This window comes from Doryrhamphus excisus, linkage group LG2 (genome assembly GCF_037039965.1).
Source record: "Doryrhamphus excisus strain RoL-2023G ecotype Guam linkage group LG2, RoL_Dexc_Guam_v1.1, whole genome shotgun sequence".
NCBI lineage: Eukaryota > Metazoa > Chordata > Actinopteri > Syngnathiformes > Syngnathidae > Doryrhamphus > Doryrhamphus excisus.
The window spans coordinates 16,338,754-16,363,018 of NC_136358.1; the positions used below are offsets into that span (position 1 = coordinate 16,338,754).

A 24,265-nucleotide genomic window follows, 5' to 3' on the forward strand; every position below is an offset into this window, starting at 1 on the left:
ATGTAACAGGGCGGGGCAGGACCCCCCTCCAGTTGGTGAAATAGGTGAAACGATCTGGTTTTCTACTGTGAACCTTCCGAACCTTTCCTCCAAGGTGCTTTTGTCCCTCTTTTTGCTTGCAACCCACTGATGTGAAACAGGAGCCGTGTTTGTGGTTGCTTTTGCTGTAGTGTCCAGTCCTCATGTGTATGACCGCCTCCGCCCTCACTGCAGCTCTTGTAAGATCCAGACTAATGGCTGCTCTTCAATTATACATCCAAGTGAATAGCTGAGCCTTAATGCTTGTGTTGTGTTTTTTATTTATCATCTTTACAGCTTTAGATTTTGAACCCTCGCATGGCTCGTGGCTCTGCCCTCTGGGTCCTTCAAAGTTTGTTAGGCTGAGCTTTGAGGGTTTATTTTATTTTTTTATTTTATTTTTTTAAGGGTCCAAAGCGCTCTGCTAGGCACCTCGCGGCACCGCGGTTGTCTGTCCATATGTTTAATAGTAAACGAGCTCCATCCCGGCGTCAGATCAGCATAATAAGATGCATTAAAAGTTGAGTACACACACGCTTATATCACAGTAAGCCCTGGTCAGCTCTGCACCCCCTCTGAGCATAAAAATAAGGTTTGTGGGAGAAAAAAAAAAGACTTTGATTAATCAAACATGAGCATCCAGCAGTCTTCAGCTTGCCTTCCCGTGCCGGCCGTCCTCCATACTTTCCTGCTTTCCCCTTCGCCTCTAACCCAATCAGTAACAGCCCACTCTGACAACTTGAGATGGGCTGATGAAAGTTATGCAAATGTTGCCTGTTTGTAATGCTATTTTTTTTCCCACATCAGGTCTTTATTCCACTCTTATGTAGTCGACTTTGGTGAAAAAGTACACTAAGTACAAGGTGCATTGATGATTCTTGTTTGCAGGATTAAATAGGCACCAATATTTTGATATTCATCACTAAAGATGCTGTTGATTGAATTGGATGATTTTGAACGTTCATATCAAAGTATTTGTGGCCTACTTGCATTCCATTTCACCTCAGATGTGGACTGTCCCAACAGGCTGGCAGAGTTAACATAAAAAAAGCAAGGATAGAGCATTTTGAACTAAAGGATAATAGTAGGGCCCTCTGATAGGGCCTGAGACCGCTCAATGGTCAGCACAAACACTCGCCCACTCCTCGTAAATATCTCGAAACAGTGACCTGAAAAGTTGGCTCAAAATTTTGAAACTCTTGAACATGAATGGAGGCTAGCTTAGTTTAACAGAGCATGCTAGTGTGGCTGTGTGGGTGCAACTCGGGCTGTTTACTCCATGTTGGGTTTTATCGCTTGTTAATATGAGTGCCCGATGCCCGTTACATCCGCCGAAAAAACATGTTTATAAGATGGTTGAGGGCGGCATGGTGATGAAGTGGGTAGCGCGCAGACCTCACAGCTAGGAGACCAGGGTTCAATTCCACCCTCGGCCATCTTTGTGTGGAGTTTGCATGTTTTCTCAGGTTGTCTCCGGGTACTCCGGTTTCCTCCCACATTCCAAAAAACATGCTAGGTTAATTGGCGACTCCAAATTGTCCATAGATATGAATGTGAGTGGGAATGGTTGTTTGTCTATATGTGACCCCGCCTCTCACCCCTGAAAACAGTTGGGATAGGCTCCAGCACCCCCACGACCTTCATGAGAATAAGCGGGAGAAAATAAATGAATTAATGAATGAATATCTGGTCTCGTTACTCTCTAAAATAGCAACAAAGTCGCTAACTTGGAAACACAGGTCTTAAGACCAAGTGCCGAATCTATCTGTAGCAGTCAAAATGTATCTGTGGCAGGCCAAATACATAAACATGTGCAAGAAACACCAGCATGGTCCTATTTTGACATGAAAACAGGTCTCACAGCAAGGAGACCCGAGTTCAATCCCACCCTCGGCCATCTCTGTGCGGGGTTTGCGTGGGTTTCCTCCGGGTACTCCGGTTTCCTCCCACATTCCAAAAACATGCTAGGTTAATTGGCGACTTGTCCATAGGTATGAATGTGGTTGTTTGTCTATATGTGCCCTGTGATTGACTGGCAACCAGTCCAGGGTGTACCCCGCCTCTCACCCGAAGACAGCTGGGATAGGCTCCAGCACCCCCGCGACCCCAGTGAGGAAAAGCGGTAGAAAATGAATGAATGAATAAGACGGTAGAAGTTTATTTTGTTCCAGTTGCCTTATGCATTTCTGTGTGTAACAGGCTAGCTTCGCGCCTCAGTTTGTGTTTAATTAACAAGATCGTTTTAATGTCATTTTCCATAACTCCAACTGCCTCCAAGTTGCAAAAGTAAATTCTCCTCATGACTAATTCAGACCATACTCTGCGTTTTTTTAAATGCAGCATGACTAATTCAGCTCTAATCTCTAAACACATTTGGGGTGGCTAATGAGCACATTTGTAATTTGTAACGGGCAAACCCATGCCAAACTCGCCAGTCGCCTCATCAAACGGGTCCGGAGAGGTGAAATGTTAATCAGAGGTGTACGCCGTGGCTAATCGGCCTATTTGACTCCTGGACGTCACTGATAATCTTCAGAGCGATCAGCCTGGTACTTTGCATGATAATGCCGCAATTATTTAACAGTCTGTTAATGATTGCTGTGTATTTCTTCTACTTCCATGCTCTTGCTTGGCAAGCATTCTAACCCTCACTCACGCACTCAATTTTGCATTTTAAAACAAGTCTACTTGATTTTTTTTTTTCTACAATGTTTTGGATTTTACTTTGAAATTGTCCCGGACCCAGACTGCTGCGTCCACTGCATTTTGGCGTGCCTCTTCTGTGAGTTCCTGGCGCTCTGCAACATGGTGGTAGCGCCGGCGTCATGCGGCCCGTGCGCTTCCGAGGCGTGCTGCTGCTGCTGCTGCGCCGAGGACGTGGGCGAGGACTGCTGCAACTGCCCCTGCGACATGGACTGCGGCATCATGGACGCCTGCTGCGAATCGTCGGATTGCTTGGAGATTTGCATGGAGTGCTGCGGCATCTGCTTCCCCTCATAGGGAACCCAAAAAAAACAGCCTGACTGGAGCCACCTGGATGGACGGAAACGGGGGGAAAAACTGTTTGTGTCTGTGATTGTGGTGTGATTGTGTACTTTGTATGATGTTTACAGACACTGGGATTCACCAAAAGTAGACGTAACTCCAGAAATGCTAGAAGTATGTTCCTATACAACCCTCAACAAAATCTTTTCTGTCAGACATTTCCACGCTCATGACCTTCTGATGGCAAAGGCAAAACGCCTTTCGCCCTTTGAACTGTGTCATTTAGACTGAATGCAACCTTTTACACACATAAAGACGGAGATAGAACTTTGTCTTTGACTCTCTTTGCTGTGGTTGTTGCTTCCTGCTTCTGGATTGCACCGTCAATTCATCTGCTCGTTATTGGTGGTGTTGGGAGCGAAATATTACCGTTATTGATGTTGCCTAACCCCTCTTATCTACCACCTGTCCCTCTACCCCGTCTGTCTATCTCAACCCCACCAGTCGAGACAGACGGTCGCTCCACAGAGCCTCGGTTCTGTTCCCTCGAGGCGGTTTTTCCTTGCTTGTTCATTTAGGTTTCAGTTGACTATCTTTAATGTATGAGCAACATTGTTCGAGACCTGCTCCATGTGTAAAGTACCTTGAGAAAACTACCCAAGGGTCCTTAGTGGTGCCCAATTACACTGACGGGCGGCGTGGCTCAGTTGGTAGAGTCTCCCAACCTGAAGGTTATGTGTTCGATCCTCTGTGTTTACCATGGTCATGTCGAAGTATCCTTGGGCAAGATACTGAACCCCCCAGTTGCTCCTGATGCTGCGTCATCAGTCGGTAAATTGGAGGTGGAAAAAGCGCTGTACGAGTGAAAGACCATTTACCACTTTGGATGAACCCCCATACGGAATAAGACGGAATGCAACATCTCCATATCGGCAATTTAGTGCAGGAGTGTATTATCCAGCATTTTTTCATTATGTTTTTCTGTAGAACACTGTAAAATGTGACTGTTCATGGACACATCTCTTGTTATGCTGCATAGAAATGTCATTTCAAGGAATGAAAAACAAAAAAAGTAAAGTCCCCCGACTCTCAGTACAATAACTTGTACAATAACTATTGTCAACTAATGAAGTTCAAGTCATGTCTTATTGTTAGCAAACATAATGTGCTGTCATGTGACACTATCGCAGGAAACATACATTGTGTACATTTCTGCTAAATTTATGTAAGATTTTAAATTGTAATTTTCCATTCCATCATACAGTTTGTTGTAGCTTTGGGAAAACACTATAAAGGCAATGTGAACATATACAGTGGAACCTTGGTTAGTGTCCGCCCCGGTTAGCATGTTTTTCAGTTAACATTGAAAATATATGGAACATTTCTACCTTGGTTTGCGTACATATTCCAGTTAGCGTACCGTATGCTAGGCGTCTTTCCATGTTGCGAATACACTGCATGAGTCCAACTGTTCTTAGCGTATTTTTTTAATCACATGTTCTTCTGGAACGGATTAACTGGATTTGTATTATTTCTTACGGGAAAAATTGATTTGGGTAATGTTTGTTTTGATTAGAGTCGGACCTTCTGGAATGAATTATAGACGCTCACCAAGGTTCCACTCTATATATATTTAGCTACCGAAGTTATTTTTATTTCACGATTGTTTACTCTTTCACATTGTTTATTTGATCTCTTTTTGTACATTGTGTTCATTCAACAGTAAATGTCACAATAAAGTAGCATTTTGTTTTTCTTCATCCACAGTCATATTGTGTCCTCTATCGTAGCCTCCAGCTGCTGTTGGATGTATTATATGAAAAGTACAGTTCGGTACATTAACATGCACTGTAAAGGGAGATATAGGGTAGAGGCCGAAAGGACAAGATCGCTAGTACAAGTGAGTTTTCTCCTCCCTGTGGAGGTGCTCAGGGCACTTTTGACTGATAGGAGGCCTCAGGGAAGATGTCCCGGGATATGCCATGGAGGAGATGAATGAAGTAGACCGGGATAGGGAAATCTGGGCTTCCCTGCTTAGGCCACTGCCCCCTTGACCTGACCTCGGAAGTGGAAGATGATGGATGGGTGTTCTGTATTAAATATAAACGAACACATACATAATAACTTGTGAGACAATCGAGTCTTTGATGATGACGCTAATGGAGTTGCCCTCACCTGTTATGTGTTGTAACAGTTACCTTTCATCATGAAAGTCAAAATTCACAGGTGTCCAGTCTTCTTATATGCCCGGTATTTTAGTTTTTTTTTTTTTTTTAGTTTATTTTAGTTTATTTTATTTAGACCAGTCCAGGATGTACCCCGCCTCTCGCCCGAAGACAGCTGGGATAGGCTCCAGCACCCCCGCGACCCTCATAAGGAAAAGCGGTAGAAAATGAATTAACATGAATTAGTAATATTTTATTTTATTTTATGAAATGCTTATTAGAACAACATGGTATTATACATATTTGTTTCTTTTAGCAACAACCCTTACCTGTTACACGCCTGAAACTTGATGTCAATCATGTCTTAGAACAAAAAAAAGACCATTTGTTACCCTAGGCTTTTATTTTGAAGGAGAGTTACCAACAAGGAGCAGTGCCCCCCTGCTGGCTAGTACAGCAGTCTGACCTTAAGCCGACACCACCCCCTGTTAACCTCTCAATTAACCTGCACGTCAGCCCCCCCGCTGGAAGGGAGCAGAAAAGGTGATGCTGTCCAAGACCCCTTTTATCCTTTTTCTTGCCTGGATTCACTCACACCCCCCCACTTGGAAATTTGGAAATTACCATCTTATTACCCCAACTCCCCCCCAAAAAATGTGTAATCACACAGGAGTTTGTCTGTTTACTTTAAGCCACAATTAGTCCCAAAATGTGCAAGAAAACTCCAGGTAGTGTTCTTGCTGACCTTTTCACAAAGTCTCCCACCTTTCCACTCGCCGCAATCAATCCCCCTCTGATCGCTCGCCACCCGCCTGCCGGAATCTAATGCGACAATTAGAAAGGGGACCCATTGTTTCTGTTTGCAATCACCACCTGTCTGATGTCAAGGTCATTTCTCTTTAAAATGATGAATAACCAATGCATTCATGCAGCTTTTCAGCCATGAAAACAAAGTGCTGTTGCTTTTTGTGCGGAAAATAAGATACTGTCATGTTGTGCTACTTTATAATTACACATAATATGACTAATTAGGCTCTTTTTGTTGTCATTTTTGATATGTAATAGGCATCATTACCTGCTTGTTAGCACGGAGGGGTTTGTCGGCATATAGTCGGAGATTCTGTCATTAACTGTAATCATTGCCGTCACTGTCACAATCAACCATCTCTGTATCAAAACAGGACAATTTCCAGAACACATGGAATAACAGCTAAATTCTAAACCACCTTCAGTTTTGTCACAAGTTTTTGCACTTTTGCAGCAAAATCCATGCAGTAAACGTATGGTTTATTTCATTTGGAACATGCTTTTGTTAATTGGAATGACAGCAATCCCTTGGTTATCGCTGTTAAACGTGATAAGTGAATTTTATTCATTCATTCATTCATTCATTCATTTTCTACCGCTTATCCTCACGAGGGTTGCGAGGATGCTGGAGCCTATCCCAGCTGTCTGTCTGAGTGAGAGGCGGGGTACACCCTGGACTGGTGGCCAGCCAATCACAGGGCACATATAGACAAACAACCATTCACACTCACATTCATACCTATGGACAAGTCGCCAATTAACCTAGCATGTTTTTGGAATGTGGGAGGAAACTGGAGTACCCGGAGAAAACCCACGGGGAGAACATGCAAAACTCCACACAGAGATTGCTGAGGGTGAAATTGAACTCGGGTCTCCTAGCTGTGTGGCCGCCGTTCAGCTCGCCTTATTTATAAAAGGAATATTTTCATATAGCATAGAAAATCTGTTTATGACAATCAAAATCCGTTTTTTTTAACATATTAGAGCCCTCTAGACATGAAACATGATTCAAGAGCTTACCCCTATCCTTACTGATGGTTTGTTTACGCCCGGTTGTTACCAGGTTACCATTTAGTAACGGGGTAAAAAGGACACGCATGTCTGGGAACTCTTTCGTTTAATATTTAAATTTTTATTTTTATTTTTATTTTTATTTTTATTTTTATTTTTATTTTTATTTTTATTTTTATTTTTATTTTTATTTTTATTTTTATTTTATAAAATGAAGGCTGCACGGCGGTCAAGTGGTTTTCTCCAGATACTCCGGTTTCCTCCCACATTCCAAAAACATGTCTATTATAGAAAACAACATGTCTATGTCTATTAGTTTATTTTGCCATGTTTATGCTTGCAAAAAAACACTAAACTCATCACACAGCAACTTAACACTCCAAAGGTGTACCTAAAAATATACAATAAAGTACCAATATGAGTTTTGAAGTTTCCCATTCGGCATTGTGTCTGAGCAATGCAGTTCATTGGAGGTTCATGCGGCATAGAAAGTGGTTAGTGTGCAGGCCTCACAGCTAGGAGACCCGAGTTCAAACCCACCCATCTCTGTGTGGAGTTTGCATGTTCTCCCCGTGCATGCGTGGGTTTTCTGCGGGTATTCCGGTTTCCTCCCACATTCCAAAAACATGCTAGGTTAATTAGCGACTCCAAATTGTCCATAGGTATGAATGTGAGTGTGAATGGTTGTTTGTCTATATGTGCCCTGTGTTTGGCCACCAGTCCAGGGTGTACCCCGCCTCTCGCCCAAAGATAGCTGGGATAGGCTCCAGCACCGCCCGCGACCCTCGTGAGGAAAAAGTGGTAGAAAATGAATGAATGAATAATAAAATGACTTCTATTTTATATGGTGCGTTTTCAGGTACCCCTACAGCTTAAATGACTTTCATCAGGTCCGTAAGAAAATAAGGTCATTACCTGGCCGCTCTAATTGATTTTGACAACATACTGTTTGTTTATTTATTTGCTCCACTAGAACGTAATTAGTTGTGACAGATTGGAAGACATTTGTTCACCGGCACACATTCGCCTAATGATGTTTCTTACGTGTACTGTACAGGACGCGGCGCGGGCGTTGTACGAGGTGACGTCAATGAAATGTAAATGATTTTCCAAGTGAGCGCCTTGTATTCTTTGTTCCTCTCTTCTTAAGCGTGTGATGGTGCTCACACCTTAAATATTTAAAGACCCCCTTTTGCTTGAGCTTTGCTGCCGTACGAGGGCCCCTACGAATGCCTTCTAATCTCCTTGATACCTGGAGGCGTCGCCACGGCGATGCAAAGACAACATGGATGAGGGGGCACGGCGGGGTTCAAAGATTCAAGGAAGCAAGGAAACTTTGTGGAAAACATTCCGTGTCTTTTGGATGCTGTTGCACTTTTGGTGAGGATGCAAAGGGAGGAACAGAAGCCTTTCTTAAATAAGTCATCATCCCTTTGACTTGAGAGGCAAATTGAGGAGGACGCGGAAACCAGGGATGCTTGTTTATTTGCTGGTGCGTGCTCCTAGAGCTATAAATTAGATGTCAGCATTATTACATGTCAGCGGCTGATTTTCTGCATTTGATTGTTTGCTCTTAACATCACTTAAATGAAGCCGCGGCCTCTCGATGGCCTCCAGTCATCTGCATCACACGGGTGATTGTCAGGTTGTTTAGCAAGGCGTGCAGGCTCCATCATTGTTTACTTGAGCGTTTTGCCGTGGCTTGTAGAGAGAAGGGATGCTAATTAGGGAATCAGGTGCCGTGGAAGTCGGATCAGTGTGGAAAATGCACGCCATTCAAGGCCTGTATGACATACATTTAGATTTTGGGCAAATGTGTGTTTGTTCGTGAGGACAAGGTCGACCAAATTTGGTGCTGATTTGGCAGTTACATTGGGTGTGTTGAGCTGTGTGAGAAATTTCAAGTCAGTCCAATTTCTGGGCTTTTAATTACAGATACGTCCTGTTTTGGATTGGTCAGGCGTTTGCTTCCATAAACATTCATTCATTCATTCATTTTCTACCGCTTTTCCTCACGAGGGTCACTGAGGTGCTGGAGCCTACCTCAGCTGTCTTTGGGCGAGAGGCGGGGTACACCCTGGACTGGTCTCCAGCCAATCACAGGGCACAAATAGACAAACAACCATTCACACTCGCATTCATACCTATGGACAATTTGGAGTCGCATGTTTTTGGAATGTTGGAGGAAACCGGAGTACCCGGAGAAAACCCATGCATGCACGGGGAGAACATGCACACTTCACACAGAGATGGCTGAGAGTGGAATTGAACCCTGGACTCCTAGCTGTGAGGTCTGAGCGCTAACCATTCGATCGCCGTGCAGCCCACTTCTATAAACATTAATTCCTTCATTTTTTTTACCGCTTTTTCCTCGCGAAGGGTGCTGGAGCCTATCCCAGCTGTCTTTGAGCGAGAGGCGGGCTACACCCTGAACTGGTGGCCAGCCAATCACAGGGCACATATAGACAAACAACCATTCACACTCACATTCAGACCTATGGACAATTTGGAGTCGCCAATTAACCTAGCATGTTTTTGGAATGTGGGAGGAAACCGGAGTACCCAGAGAAAACCCACGCATGCACGGGGAGAACATGCAAACTCCACACAGAAATGGCTGAGAGTGGAATTGAACCCTGGACTCCTAGCTGTGAGGTCTGAGCGCTAACCACTCAACGGCCGTGCAGCCCACTTCCATAAACAAATACATAAAAATAGTATTCTACAACACTGACAAGAAGCATTCAAATTTAATTGCTGCATTTTTCTAGAGTTTGCAGTGCATGTCCAAGTGAAGCTGTTTATTATTCAGACCTCAACAAAGCTCTGTTTTGCATGGTGGCCTTCATTTTTAATATTTAGTGGAACCCAACTGTGACCTTCTTTATTTAAAAAAAAAAACACACAAACACCACAAATTGAGCATCAAGGCACAATGGAAAAACCTTGTCTCTTCTGCGGTTTGTAAAATTCTGTTTACTGTGCCGGCCTGCGTGTTTATGTGTGCTTTCCGCTTTCTTCTTAACTCCAAAGGAGCTTTCCCCTCCTTTCATGCAGAAAGGCAACACAGAGCAAGGTCTTAATAACAGCAGCCATTGTGGCAAATATATAGGACTCAACTTTCCGCTTCAAGCAGCCTCTTCACATTGAGTTAACATGAGTGACAGGCTCAGTGCCGCACGCACCCACCCACACACACACACACATAACAACACAAACACAAGCTAGCATTTGTTTCCACGTATAAATACTCAATTGGTCTCTATTGTGTCCTATAAACATAATCGGCGCTTTAGTGACTTGTCACATCTGTTTATCTGTTTACTTCTTTAAGCCACCTTGTCTCCTTTTATGTGTTTGTGTGCCCGTCAAACACATCGCCCGCCTGTAGCATCCTTGTTTACACAACAGCACATTGTTTAACAGGTGCACAAACGCAACACCTGCTGGCATCGTCAACTGAACTTCATAAAGTATATGTTAACATATGCAGGAAAACATGCTTATTTGAATGACTGGTCGACATGATATAACTAAACTATTGTACATATAATTAATAATAATAATTAATTATAATTGATATATAATCTGCAATAGCCATACTCTAGTCACTTAATTGCAATACTGTACATATTACTGTTATTATATATTGTCACATCAATACTGTGCATACTGTTTATAATCTGCAATAGCCATATTATAGTCATTTATATCCCTGTACATATCCTCACTGTATTATAGTCATAGCCTGTTATAGTTTGTAGATCTGTCCATTTTTCTACATTTACTTACTACTAAGGTACTTATAAAATTGCACTTCTGGTTGGATGCTAACTGCATGTTGTTGCCCTGTACCAGTGACATGAGCAATAACAATAAAGTTGAATCTAATCTAATCTAATCTAAAATCGAATCCCAAGCTAACCATTGCTTGCACATTTAAGCCAATGAAAAGCTGATGTATTCTACATTTAACATTCTGCTTATTCCGTGCACAAGGGCAAGGCCCGGGTTGTCGAGTGGGATATCATTTTTCAACCTTTCTGTATTTCTTAGTGAATAATAACAATCCAAATGACTACATTTACGCCTATATGCAGCATAGAGGTGCCAGTGAAAGTGTCAAATAAGGTGGTGATCCATGCTAGTGATGTATGCCCTTGCCAGATGTCTGTTCTCCACTTCTCGATTAAGCAAATGCTTTAAAAAAATAGTATTGTGTCATGCAGGTATACTGTGACATACTTCATTTATTTCCTTTTGTCTTTAATTTGTCGCCTCGCTGAGGGCTGTAGGTGTCACCCAAAGCACGCTCAGCAACATTTGATGCAAAGGTGGGTATGACACCTTTTTTTTTTTCATACCTGTTTTCTGCTTGGTGATAATTGACATGATGCATAATTGGAAGAGATATGGTGTACATGGTATGGTGGATCCCTTGGTTAGCGGGGTTAAATGGTTTCAGACCCCATCGTGATGAGTGAATTTCTGCAAAGTAGAAATCCTTATTTATAAATGGAATATTTTCATTGTTAGAGCAGAGAAAAAATGTTTATGACCTACTAAAAATGGTTTGTACTATTATTAGAGCCCTCTCGTCATGAGATAACACCCCTATAGTCACCTTTACACAAGTATTACCTAATATAGTAGACATAAGAAGAGACAATAAGCCATTTTAGACAGAAACAAGACACGTGTCAATGTCGGAGGTTCAGAGTTGACTTTTGAAGTTGACATAGGGTGAATAGCAGGATCTGTAAGCGGAATAGGTGCGTCCTATTACGTGCATTCTTCGGTACCTCTTTTTAGCTGTTTTTATGAGAGATGCCACCTAATGTTTTTTTTATGCCGATATTGTTCCTCCATCCATTTTTATTCCGCTTATCTTCACTGGGGTCGCAAGCATGCTGGAAGCGGGGTAGACTCTGGACTGGTCACCAGCCAATCACAGGGCACATATAGACAAACAATTATCGTATTTTCTAGACTATAAGTCGCACAAGGCCAAAAATGCATAATTAGGTAGAAAAAAAATATACATAAGTCGCACTAGAGTATGTCGCATTTTTTGCGGTTAATATATTTTCCAAACTACTTGACCAAAACAGACATTACGTCCTCTTGGAAGGCAAGTTCTAACAATAAAAGAACAGAGAACAGGCTGAATAGGTGTAAGATATGCTAACATGGTTAGCATATGCTAACCCAATGGTTATTTAGCTACATAAAAAAATAAACGTGAACAGAAAAGGTGTCCAGTGTTTATGGAACATAAACAGTTTTTTCATTTATAAGTCGCAGGAACAGCCAACCTATAAGTGTGACTATAAGTGTGACTTATAGTCCGGCCTGTAAGTCGCTCCGGAGTATTAGTCGCACAATGCAAAAAATGCATAATTAGGTAGAAAAAAACATACATATGTAGGTCGCACTGGAGTATAAGTCGCAGGAACATCTAACCTATGAAAAAAAGTGTGACTTATAGTCCGGAAAATACGGTAAATTTTCTGAACTAAAAGTCACTCCGGAGTATAAGTCGCACAAGGCCAAAAATGCATAATTAGGTAGAAAAAAACATACATAAGTCGCATTTTTTGCGGGTAATTTATTTTCCAAACTACTTGACCAAAACAGAAATTATGTCCTCTTCAAAGGCAAGTTCTAACATTAATAAAAGAATAGAGAACAGGCTGAATAGGTGTAGGATATGCTAACACAAAAAATAAATATGAACAGAAAAGGTGTCTAGTGTTTATGTAACATAAACAGTTTTTTCATTTATAAGTCGCTCTGGAGTATAAGTCGCAGGAACAGCCAACCTATAAAAAAAAATACGACTTATAGTCCAGAAAATACGGTATTCACACCACACTCACATTCATATTTGGAGTCACGACTTAACCTAGCATGTTTTTTTTTTATAATTATGGCTTACGGGCAACATTAAAAAAAAAATTATTATTTTTTTTAACACAAACAAAAGCGTCTGCTGACAAATAATTAGCCTGATCTAGCTTCTACAAGTCGAGTGTGCATCTTGGAATTCAAATATGAATAGTTGATTGCCGCCAATGAATACTGAATGCATGCTCATTGAACGCACACGTCCTCGGGTGCCATCCAAACAAGACTTTTGAACAGTAGGTGCCTCTTTGAGGAGGCGCTGGCGTCGAGTGAGGAGGATTGCAGATGCCAGCGCTCGTATGTTAAGGTGATGAAGGGGTTGCCCTTAAAGAAGACGTGCCCCGCGGTCATGTGCGAGATTTATTTCTTCAAAATTCAAAATGCACCAGAAGGGGTAATATTCCCCGCCTCCTCCTCCTCATGCCCCCCCCCACTCAAAAGAATATTCATCGCAGGTTAAAAATGTATATGCAAATGCAGGCTACATTGGAGCCATGCACATGTTGTTAATAAATTAATACGTGGCAGGAATAATTCAGTTTAGCGTGATAATTCTTGGGTGCGAGCTGTCAGCTGTCGCATTGTTCTGGATGCGACGTGACGCGGAGATGGCAACACGGGCAGTGAACTGTGATGTTTTAGCGTTCCTTGCTCTTCAATCCTCGCCGCTGTGACACAATAACATCCCCTCTCCGCTCGCCTGCCTCTGATTTTGTGTCATTTCGGAAGAACAAAAGGTTTAATTAAAGGCTGCCCTCCGATGATTGCTTCAATATTAAGTGTTGTGGAACTTAATGTTCTCCAGACTTAAAAACAATATAAAGCCTGAACTCTAACATGGCCGTCCTTTTTGTGGACTTCTTGTGAAATAACACCAAGAATCTATTTGGGAGATGTCTAAGCCGCCTAAGAGCATCTTGGCGTTCCAGACGGGGGGAACGTTCCTCTTTTTGCCTCATCCCTGAGATTTGCATAGCAGGAACCCGGGGAGCTGACACTTGTGTTTATGTCGTTCAAGGTGCACGGGGTGGGGGGGTTGGATGGGGGGGGGGGTGTGAGAGGTGTCAAGTGACTCACTATAAAGTTTTTAATAAGTGCCATTTGTTCAATCTGCTGTTTAAACACTCACTTCAAGACGGCTTGGACCCCTCGCTATCTTTTAATTAAGTCCCGGGCTAATGTGCTACCTAATTGACTAATCGGAACGATTTTGTTTTGTCTAATTTAGTTGAAAAGGAGCGACACGGTGGATGCTTCAAAGTGTAGTGCTAACTCCCTCTTAATTCCTGCTGATTGAAGAAGGCTAATGGCCGACTTGGGCCGTCGTGTCAGTCTGGTTGAAATGCTTTTCACAGGTACGCTTGCAGATTAAATTTGGCAAAACTGGGACTCATCACGATTCCGAAATGCCTCTAGTTTTCAGATGGAAGCCGATACTGGTATAAAAATGAGATATTAGATCTTATCACATACTACAGCATTAATTGGCCCTGTACCCTAGAAACCGTCCATGAATGATACGGGAAAAGGCCGAGATGCTACTGTGTCAAAGCCCAGGGCAGTGATACTGATAAAATATAGAGTTTAACCATGTCCAGTATCAGCCCCCGTAGCTGTCCACTCAGAAGAGCGCGCTGCTCTGGTATCGTGCTCGTGACACAACCAATCAGAGAACAGCGCACGAGTGCTTAGTGCCTAGTGCTTCTCCAGTCACCAAAAAACCCAAACTTGATTAATGGAACTTTCATTGTCAGACATTGATAAGATAAGACTGTTGATAAAATATTATTGTTGAAATATTTTTGCAATTATTGTGTTTACCTTCGGTCTCGGGCTGATCCCGACACTTGGGGGCATGATACCTGGCCTGATACCACACAAACCATGTGATAACCTATAAATATTGGTAGTGGTTTGGTGCTGATAATGATATTGGTGAGTTTGCGAGACCTCGTCAGACTGCATGGCGCTCCACACAGCAGCCAGATCAGTAGAATGAAATTTCACCTTTGGATTGAAAATACAGTGGAACCTTACTTTGCGTACGCCCCGGTTAGTGTGATTTTTGGTTAATGTTGAAAATGTACTTGAACATTTTGCCTCTGTTTACGTTTTACGTATTACGTATTCTTAATGTATATTTATCACAGAATGTTAGCAGCTTGGGCGGCACGGCGGTCTAGTGGTTAGCGCGCAGACCTCACAGCTAGGAGACCAGGGTTCAATTCCACCCTCGGCCATCTCTGTGTGGAGTTTGCATGTTCTCCCCGTGCATGCGTGGGTTTTCTCCGGGTACTCCGGTCTCCTCCCACATTCCAAAAACATGCTAGGCTAATTGGTGACTTCAAATTGCCCATAGGTATGAATGTGAGTGTGAATGGTTGTTTGTCTATATGTGACCTGTGATTGGCTGGCGACCAGTCTCCCAAAGACAGTTGGGATAGGCTCCAGCACCCTCCGCGACCCTCGTGAGGAAAAAGCGGTAGAAAATGAATGAATCAATGAATGTTAGCAGCTTGCTAAGACATGAAAACGGGAACGGGGCGTCAACTCAGTCGGCCGTTTATGATGTCATTAGCAGTTGACTCTAGTTGTTTGCTAGCTAACATCATTGCACCATTCATTGTAGTTTTGGACGCATCTGATTTATACCTTTCATTCACCATTGATTGTATTTATATGCATTTCAAATAGTTTTCTGCATGTAAAACTACAAAAAACGATTAATTGGAAAGTGTTCCGTTGTACTTGTTGCATGTAATGAGGCTCCCACTAAAATCAGGGGTCTCAACTCACGGTCCCTGGGCCACAAATGGACATACATTATACTGGGTATATACTTGACATCAAATATTGGCATCAAAGTGCGGCCTATGAAGCCTGGATGTGTATTGCACAGCAGGAAGAGTACAGGGTCTGTTAAGCAGTACAAAATACACAATATAGAAAAACAAACAATATAAACAACCCAAGTATTAACAAAATGAACAGTTTTTACAGAGTTATATACAATACAGTATGTAGATAATAAGATTAGAGAAGTAAGATTAACTTAAAAACATAGTTTACATACAACTTAAGACACTGTAAATCGGAATGCTCAAAATAATTAGTATAGTATAGTTAACTTAAAATTTTCTTAAAAGTTCTACTTATAAATGTTGATTGCCAGTTGCATCTTTCTTTTCAGTTTATTTAACTTTTTTTTAATTTTTGATTGATATGAACTTTTTGCAGATTTGTGTAACCTACTTAAAAGAATTTGTAGTTACTTATAAAGAAAACATGAATAAATCAAACCAATAATCAATTAAGAATAAATCCATTGCATCAGATAGATTTGTACTGTGTAGGTTACACATGCACATCTTCTTCCTATGGAAAGAGTTGAAATCAGAACGAAAATTAAAGAACGGAGAATGCATGGCAGAGAGAATGCGAGAAAAAAAGCTATTTCTCTCTTCACAGCAAAATGAAAAAAAGTATATCTAATATCAACTCCGAATATTAAAGCTCTGATATACTCAAATGTTTGAGTTTATGAAATAAAAAAAAAATGTGGCAACTGATTACCTCCCTTTTTTGAGTTCTGCTACCTTATTCGGGTTTACAGTGTATCCAAGCCATGAATAGTGTATTGCTTCACATATGCAATGCACTATATCCAAACGTAAACAGCTAACCCATTTGGAATCGGAATACTGATTAGTCTGATGCTGTAAAGCAGCAAAAACACCAGGCCCCGGTGTCATGTGACCATGACATCAATGGAAAAGTAGCGTCAGTGCCAGTGCGATAGGACGCCTTATAAACAATGAGTCACCCCGCGCACCGCGCTGACGAAGAGAGTGAGGTTGGTGGTTTGCTCCCGTGGACAAATCAAGCCCTGGGACACTGATTGGACATCGGTGCTGATTGACACCCCACTTTAAAACCTCATACATCATCCCAATGACACAGTCCTTCACCTTATTTATGCATCACATCCGCATAGCACAACCTGATAAATAATTTAATCTCCAGTGGCTTCACCGGCAACTACAGTGATACATTAATTGGGCAGAAATTAGCATGAATTAAAGCAAATACGTGTATCATGTAATTTATCACTGATCAAGCGTAGTTTAGCACAGGAAGGCTCCCATTTCCCCCAAGATTGCTTTAACAGCTATAATGCATTTCTTAATTTACTTGCTGGAAAAAAAAATCAATTTTTTTCAGAGTTCATTAGGCACCAATATGTTACAATGCCGCTCCCCTGAGCACGGGCTACAAAAAAAAAAAATATGCTAATTCCTGCCTGTGCATCTGTATGTAAATAGCCAGGCAGGCCTCAGTCAATTCTCCATGGGAAGCTTTGTTAGCGGGGGTCTTTGTTTTCTAAGCCCTGCGCCTTGTTCATGATAGTCTGGAAATTAGGAGATGACTGTAATTGGCAGGTGAATCTCATCTCCGACATCGCCGACGCCAGCCTTGATATGACTTTTGTTTCTGAATTGTGTTGTTTTCACTTCTTTGTTGCGTTTCTTCCACATTGTGACTACAGTACAGTCGGTAGTATGCTAGTTTGATGTGCTTTTGATGAATTAGGCTTCAATATTTTGGCTACGAAAAGTACCAAACTTGGAACAAAAGTTTAGAACTCATGACGTTCAGTCTCCGATGGAATTCTGCCATAATTGAGGGCTTCCTGGAAAGTCTACGACACGTTGTTGTGGTTTATATGTCTGTAAACACCAAACTTTCAGAATACGGTGTGTAAGGAAGAATAACATTGCTGTTGAGTGATTAACATTCATTCATTTTCTACCGTTTATCCTCACGAGGGTCGCGGGGGTGCTGGAGCTTATCCCAGCTGTCTTCAGGCGAGAGGCAGGGTACACCCTGGACTGGTGGCCAGCCAATCACAGGGCACATGTGTAGGTGGTGGGTCTACAAGGGGGACCTGGCATGTTTTTGGAATGCGGGAGGAAACCGGAGTACCCGGAAAAAACCCATGCATGCACGGGGAGAACATGCAAACTCCACACAGAGATGGCCGAGGGTGGAATTGAACCCTGGTCTCCTAGATGTGAGGTCTGCGCGCTAACCACTCGACCACCGTGCAGCCGAAGTAGGATTCAATGATTCATTTATACATTTTCTAGGGTTGCCGGGGGTGCTGGAGCCTATCCCAGCCTGTCTTCAGGCGAGAGGCGGGGTACACCCTGGACTGGTGGCCAGCCAATCACAGGGCACATATAGACAAACAACCATTCACACTCACATTCATACCTATGGACAATTTGGAGTCGCCAATTAACCTAGCATGTTTTTGGAATGTGGGAGGAAACCGGAGTACCGCTAACCATTCGAGCACCGTGCAACCTGAGTGATTAACAATTTTAATCAAATTAATAAATCACCATTTGTAACTACTGTATCTGTGAAATATGCACACTTTTTACTGTATTATATGAACACAAAAATCAAAATCAGGACACAATTATATATATATTTGTATGTATTAACAGCTACAAATGACCTGAAGATTTAAATCAAGCTCAAAGACGAGCATACTTAAATGCACCTTTGGCGTGTTTGTTCCATAGAACAAGGGCGTGAATGGAGTGACACAGTCTGCCTATGTGTTTTTTTTTGTATTTTTTCATTCAACTTTTCTTTAGTAATGTAAAAATCTTGTCTCGTTCGTATCGACCAGGGTAGGGCAAACTGCCACATCCGGCCCGCCAAGTGTTAAACTTAACATACAACCTGGCGTCATAGCTTGAGCCAACCTTTTGATGGTTTAAGTCGCTGTTTTATCAATATTGTTATATGATGCGGTCTGACATATAGCATATATAGCAGATTGCATGACACTTTTAGAAGTACAATAATTGCAGGTGGACTGTTATGTGTAAAATATATCGTCAGGTCCCCCGTCCATTTTGTTAAATCAATACGCCCCGCTAGTCAAAAAGTTTGCCCACCCCTGGTATAGACCCATCTCTTGTGGCATGTCACAATTTAACATATCGGAAAAGAAGTAGGAAGAAGCACATCTTATTTAATCCTACTTCTTGATCGTGTGTAGACAAGTTTAAGCCTTACGGTTTGACCTTTTTGTGTTCCTCATTTGCTACAATGCCTCTTTGTGAAATGCATTCTTTCTCCCTCTAATGGCTGATAGAACTTTGTGTGTCCCGCTCTGTCTATAAAATCCCATTCCATTCCTGCAACCGCGAAAGCAAAACATTGCTTCACCTGCTTGGCTTGGACCGTCTCCACCGAGAAATTCACAAGCACAAAAAAAAAAAAAAAAAAAAGCCCAAAGGCCACATGGACCATATGGCGCTGCACTCGTCTCGATAGCTTGTATAACATAGCGTACATTCACTGCTGTGACTGGAACAGGAACTAATTAGTACGCTCTCTGGTAAGTCATTTGAATTACATCTAATTGAGTTGTGTAAATTAGAGCTTGTTTGAAAGGAATTTTCTCTGTTATGAAGTGACTTTCTTCAGGGCACAATAATCACCGGGTGGGGTGTGAATATAATACAGCAGGAGTCAGGCTATAAATGTGTGTTATTGTTATTGTAAGTTTTCCATGTGGCGTTTATTATTTACCTTTTAGTTGGGTAATTAGGTGTCACGTCAAGCCCGCCACGGGGATGCGGTCGCCAAGCAACTCCCGGCGTTCCCACAAACAGACCGGGTTGGCTGTTTTGTCAGCTCGTGGACAGGAAACACATGCGGGACATTTTTTTTTATTTGCAGTTATTCATAAAAGTGCGAATAAATGCAGCGTCAGCAAGTGATAGCTGCAGGCCATTTCCTGTTTAAGCCATTTAGTAGGTTGTTTTTGTCTTATACTTAAATGACATCATGTGATTTGATCATGTTTTTTGATTGTATTATATAGGGGTTTGATTCCCGGCCATGGTTGTCTCAGGAAGGGCATCAAAACCCGCCCTCATCTTGCACTCACGTCACATCCTGTATGTACACTGTTAAAAAAAACAGATGGAAAGGCCCCCATTCCTGCACAGGCTAATGGAGTTCGATGCCCATAATTCACCGACAGTTCCGACACAAATTGCACTTTTATGCCCTCCTGACAAGGACTACTTTAGCTAGAGACAGACGCTGTCCTACTTAGCGTCCCCGTTGGGCCGCGTCTCGCACACCGTGTTTGTTTCTAGTCACATTTGTAAATCATAACTCTTTGTTTGAATTAGAGGCGCGTGCCGGCGTTCCCGCTGGGAAACATCAACTATTAAATGGCATCCTCCACAAACCCCTCCTTCCGCATGCTTGTTTGAGTAATTTACGCTCAAACGAATGTCAGTCCGCGTCTCCAGGTGATCACGTCGCCGCCGCCGCCGCCACTTTTTGATGGCTCCACCTGAGAGATTTGCCCAAATGCGTCTGCTTTTTTCCCCAAAGTGGTTCCCAGAGTTTCTGCTCTGGGCTTGTTTACTACTAAATGTTTTTTTGTCATTTCCCTCAAGCAATTTCAGACTCGGTGTCTTGTTCTTTTTTTTTCCTTTTAATTCTCTTAACTGAGAGCGTTTGTTATTCTGCGCTGTAAAAAGGCTGTCAGTAAACAAAGTCCCGTTCCCATTAACCTCTGATTCCCTGTGAGAAACACACAAACACGAGCACACAACGATATGGAAATATTTGTCCTGCCTGCCTTCCGCTCGCTTGGCGTTCGAGCCGTCTGCTTTGCCTAATTGCTTTAACACTAGCACGGCATGCTAATTGCCCCCCCCTCACACACACACACACACACACACACACACACGACTGTCGCCACATCATTTACATGGCCTGCTTGATTTGAAATTTAATCTGCTTGAAGGGGTTGTGTTTCATGCTCACTTTAAATCCTAATGCTGTGTGCTATTGAAGGTTCTCCGATTATTGAAACTGGAATATAAATACACAAACTTTGCCATTGTTGTGTTTTCCGCGTGAACTCAGAAATATAGGCGAGAGTGAGTTGGAAATAGTACGTCATGTAATTTATAGTCCACATAAACTGGAATTTGGCAAAAAGTACAGGTATGAGCCTCAAACATCAGTCCATACAACTTTTGTTCCTTCTGTTAATGAACTACTGATGTTTTCCTGGTCTCGCTGTTTGATGTCCGATACTTCTACACCGCTGGTTTCTTTCTTCTAAATAAGTTCTCACTCATTTTCCATCTTATAGCTAACTGGTTTTCATGTTGTTTTCACCTCTAAATGCAGTAAAATGGAAGCATAAACATTCAGTGCTGTTTATTGCTTGGGTAAGCGATATACCGTTGTACAGGGGTGGGCAAATATTTTGACTCATGGGCCGCATTGAGTTAACAAAACTGTCCGGGGGGGCAGAACATATTTTTAACACACATACACTATTTTATGCTTATAATTTTCATTGAATTATACAATCAGCTGTATGTTCTCATGTCTTTAAACATCAGACCACATCAAACTCATTCATTCATTCATTTTCTACCGCTTTTCCTCACGAAGGTCGCGGGGGTGCTGGAGCCTATCCCAGCTGTCTTCGGGGCGAGAGGCGGGATACACCCTGGACTGGTCGCCAGCCAATCACAGGGCACATATAGACAAACAACCATTCACACTCACATTCATACCTATGGACAATTTGGAGTCGCTAATTAACCTAGCATGTTTTTGGAATGTGGGAGGAAACCGGAGTGCCCGGAGAAAACCCACGCATGCACAGGGAGAACATGCAAATGGAGGGTGGGAATTGAACCCTTGTCTCCTAGCTGTGAGGTCTGCGCGCTAACCACTCGTCTGCCGTGCCGCCCACCACATCAAACTATGTAATTTAATTTTCAATTTTTTTTTGTGTGTGTTTTTTTTTTATAATAGATGAGACATCCGACTTACGAGTCATGTTGACAGTTTGTATGTTAAAAGTTGAATACTTAATACTAGTGCGGTCGCATTGAGTTAAGAAAATTGTCCAGAACATATATTTAACACACACACACACTATTTTATGCCTATAATTTTTCTTTAATTATTTGTCTAATATTATGTGTAAAAGTGTTATACTATCAGCTGTATGTTCTCATGTCCCTTTTTTTAGGAGCACTTTAAACATCAGACCACATCAAACTATGTCATTTCATTTGACAGTTTTGTTGTTTTTTTCCCGTTTTTTTACTAAATAAGACATCCGACTTGCAAGTCATGTTGCCAGTTTGTATGTTAAAAGTTGAAATACTTAGAAAGCAACTGGATTCAAACGCTTGGCGGGCCACATGTGGCCCCCGTGCCATAGTTTGCCCACCCCTGCCTTAGTAGGACCTGTTCCAACACTTTTGCTCACATGAAAAATGGGTGTATTCAAACAGAAAGTGCTATCATTTACTAAACTGTGCATCCAAACCGAATTTCTAGTTCTTGTTATGGCTGCGTGGTGCAAGGTGGTTAACACACAGGCTTAACAGGTAGAAGACCCGAGATTAATTCCACCCTGTGTGGAGTTTGCATGTTCTCCCTGTGCATGCGTGCACCGTTTTCTCCGGTTACTCCGGTTTCCTCCCACATTCCAAAAACATGCTAGGTTAATTGGCGACTCCAAATTGTCCATAGGTATGAATGTGAGTGTGAATGGTTGTTTGTCTATATGTGCCTTGTGATTGGCTGGCAACCAGTCCAGGGTGTACCCCGCCTCTTGCCTGAATGAATGAATGTTCTTGTTATGTACTTTTTGGCATTTGATAACACATACAAAAATCTACACAATGCACATTCTCTGGCCTTATAAGAAGCTGACAAAAATTCCTTCTCAGTGAAGAAGAATACGGAATACTGAGCATGAGGCTGCAGACACAATGTGGGCGCTCAGGGAGGAGGCTTATTTATGTGAAGAGGGAGCTGGAGATAACTGCATTGTGCTGTTTTGCTTTGGTTTAAAAAAATAAAATAAAATAAAAACTTTTTTCCCCCCCTTTTCTACCGCCTTTCAACCAAACACAGACAGAATACAGTCAATATTAAGTCAATTATAAATATTTATAATCTACACATTTTAAGAATGCTGTCAATCAGCACAGACGTGTGGGGATAAGCTGCTTGGTCCGCGTGTGATTTGCATGCCACAGAAATCCACTTTTGTTTTTGACTCTAGCAGGCCCTGCTTGTTCTCCGGCGTAGATTAAATATAGAAGTTTTGTTCTTGTTGAGCATAGATGTTTTTATCCCACCACACACACACACACACACACACACACACGCAGAAACACAGACACAGACAGTATTGACGCCTGATGCTGATGGCGATTCATTATTGAAAAGGAAATCGTCTCAATATGACTGGAGTTTGTTATGGGGGGCTTTGTTCTCGTCATCTATATTGCAGGGCATCTTTGTCAGTCAGCACTGCGAGATCTTTTTCTTGTCTTTTGTGTTTGTGTATGTATGCGTGTGTGTGTGTGTATGAAGCAGTGGAAAGAGTTCTCCACTCTCTGTAGTGTTTGTCAGTGTTGCTGTCCTAATAACTTGACTGTCTTGTTTTGCAACGACGCACTCGGTTTCGCTTCTCTGGCGCCGTTAGCTTGGCTGTATGACCTCAAAAATAGTGGGGGGGGGGAACATATTTTTGACACAGTCCTTCTTAAATGTGACAAACATTCCCAGATGGTCTCTTCTGAGCTTAATTACCGTTGCATGGCTTGAAGTTGGCTAGTTAGTCCATCGGTTACACGGAAACTGCAGTATTAATTTCCCTGAAACTTTATGGCTAATATGTAGCCTACACTACGTATGCTACATACAACATTTCTGCCTCATTTGGCAAGATTGAATCCACAAACAATTATTTTTGCCATTCCAGTGCCACGTACAGTGTTGGGTAAAAGGCTTAAAAAAAGTCATTAATCAGTTACCGGGGAAATAAACTTTTTTTAAAACCTTTGAAAAATGTGCTCCAGTTCGGAGTTCCGTCTGTGAATGCACCTTGAATGTGATTGGTGGAGAATGACATGAGGAAGTGTAGTATGGGTATTGAGAGGATGCGGAGGCGGTTGGAACCAAGAAGCCAAAAACGTACCACTTTCACACTATGTGAGAGGATAACTTTTTTTTCCACTTTATCATGTCAGACATACCATAGCAGACTTCATGACCTCTTGCAGTTCATTCATTCATTTTCACAAGGGTCGCCGGGGGTGCTGGATCCCAGCTGTCTTCGGGCGAGAGGCGGGGTACACCCTGGACTGGTGGCCAGCCAGCCAATCACAGGGCACATATAGACAAACAACCATTCACACTCACATTCATACCTATGGACAATTTGGAGTCGCCAATTAACCTAGCATGTTTTTGGAATGTGGGAGGAAACCGGAGTACCCGGA

General features: G+C 42.2%; 1 protein-coding gene across 2 annotated transcripts in view; it reads left to right on the top strand.

Annotated features, from left to right (window-relative positions):
• The window catches only part of mdfic (MyoD family inhibitor domain containing), a 134,777-nt gene that overhangs the window by 19,992 nt on the left and 90,520 nt on the right, over positions 1-24,265 (top strand). Inside the window, exon 6 of one of the 2 annotated variants that reach the window (XM_058077320.2) lies at positions 2,765-4,769. The exons of the other annotated variant lie outside the window; for it this stretch is intronic. Within the exon in view, the coding sequence (XP_057933303.2) occupies positions 2,765-3,018 (254 nt within the window). The 3' untranslated portion in view covers positions 3,019-4,769. Of the gene's footprint in view, positions 1-2,764; positions 4,770-24,265 lie in introns of those variants that run through there. 2 annotated transcript variants of the gene reach the window in all.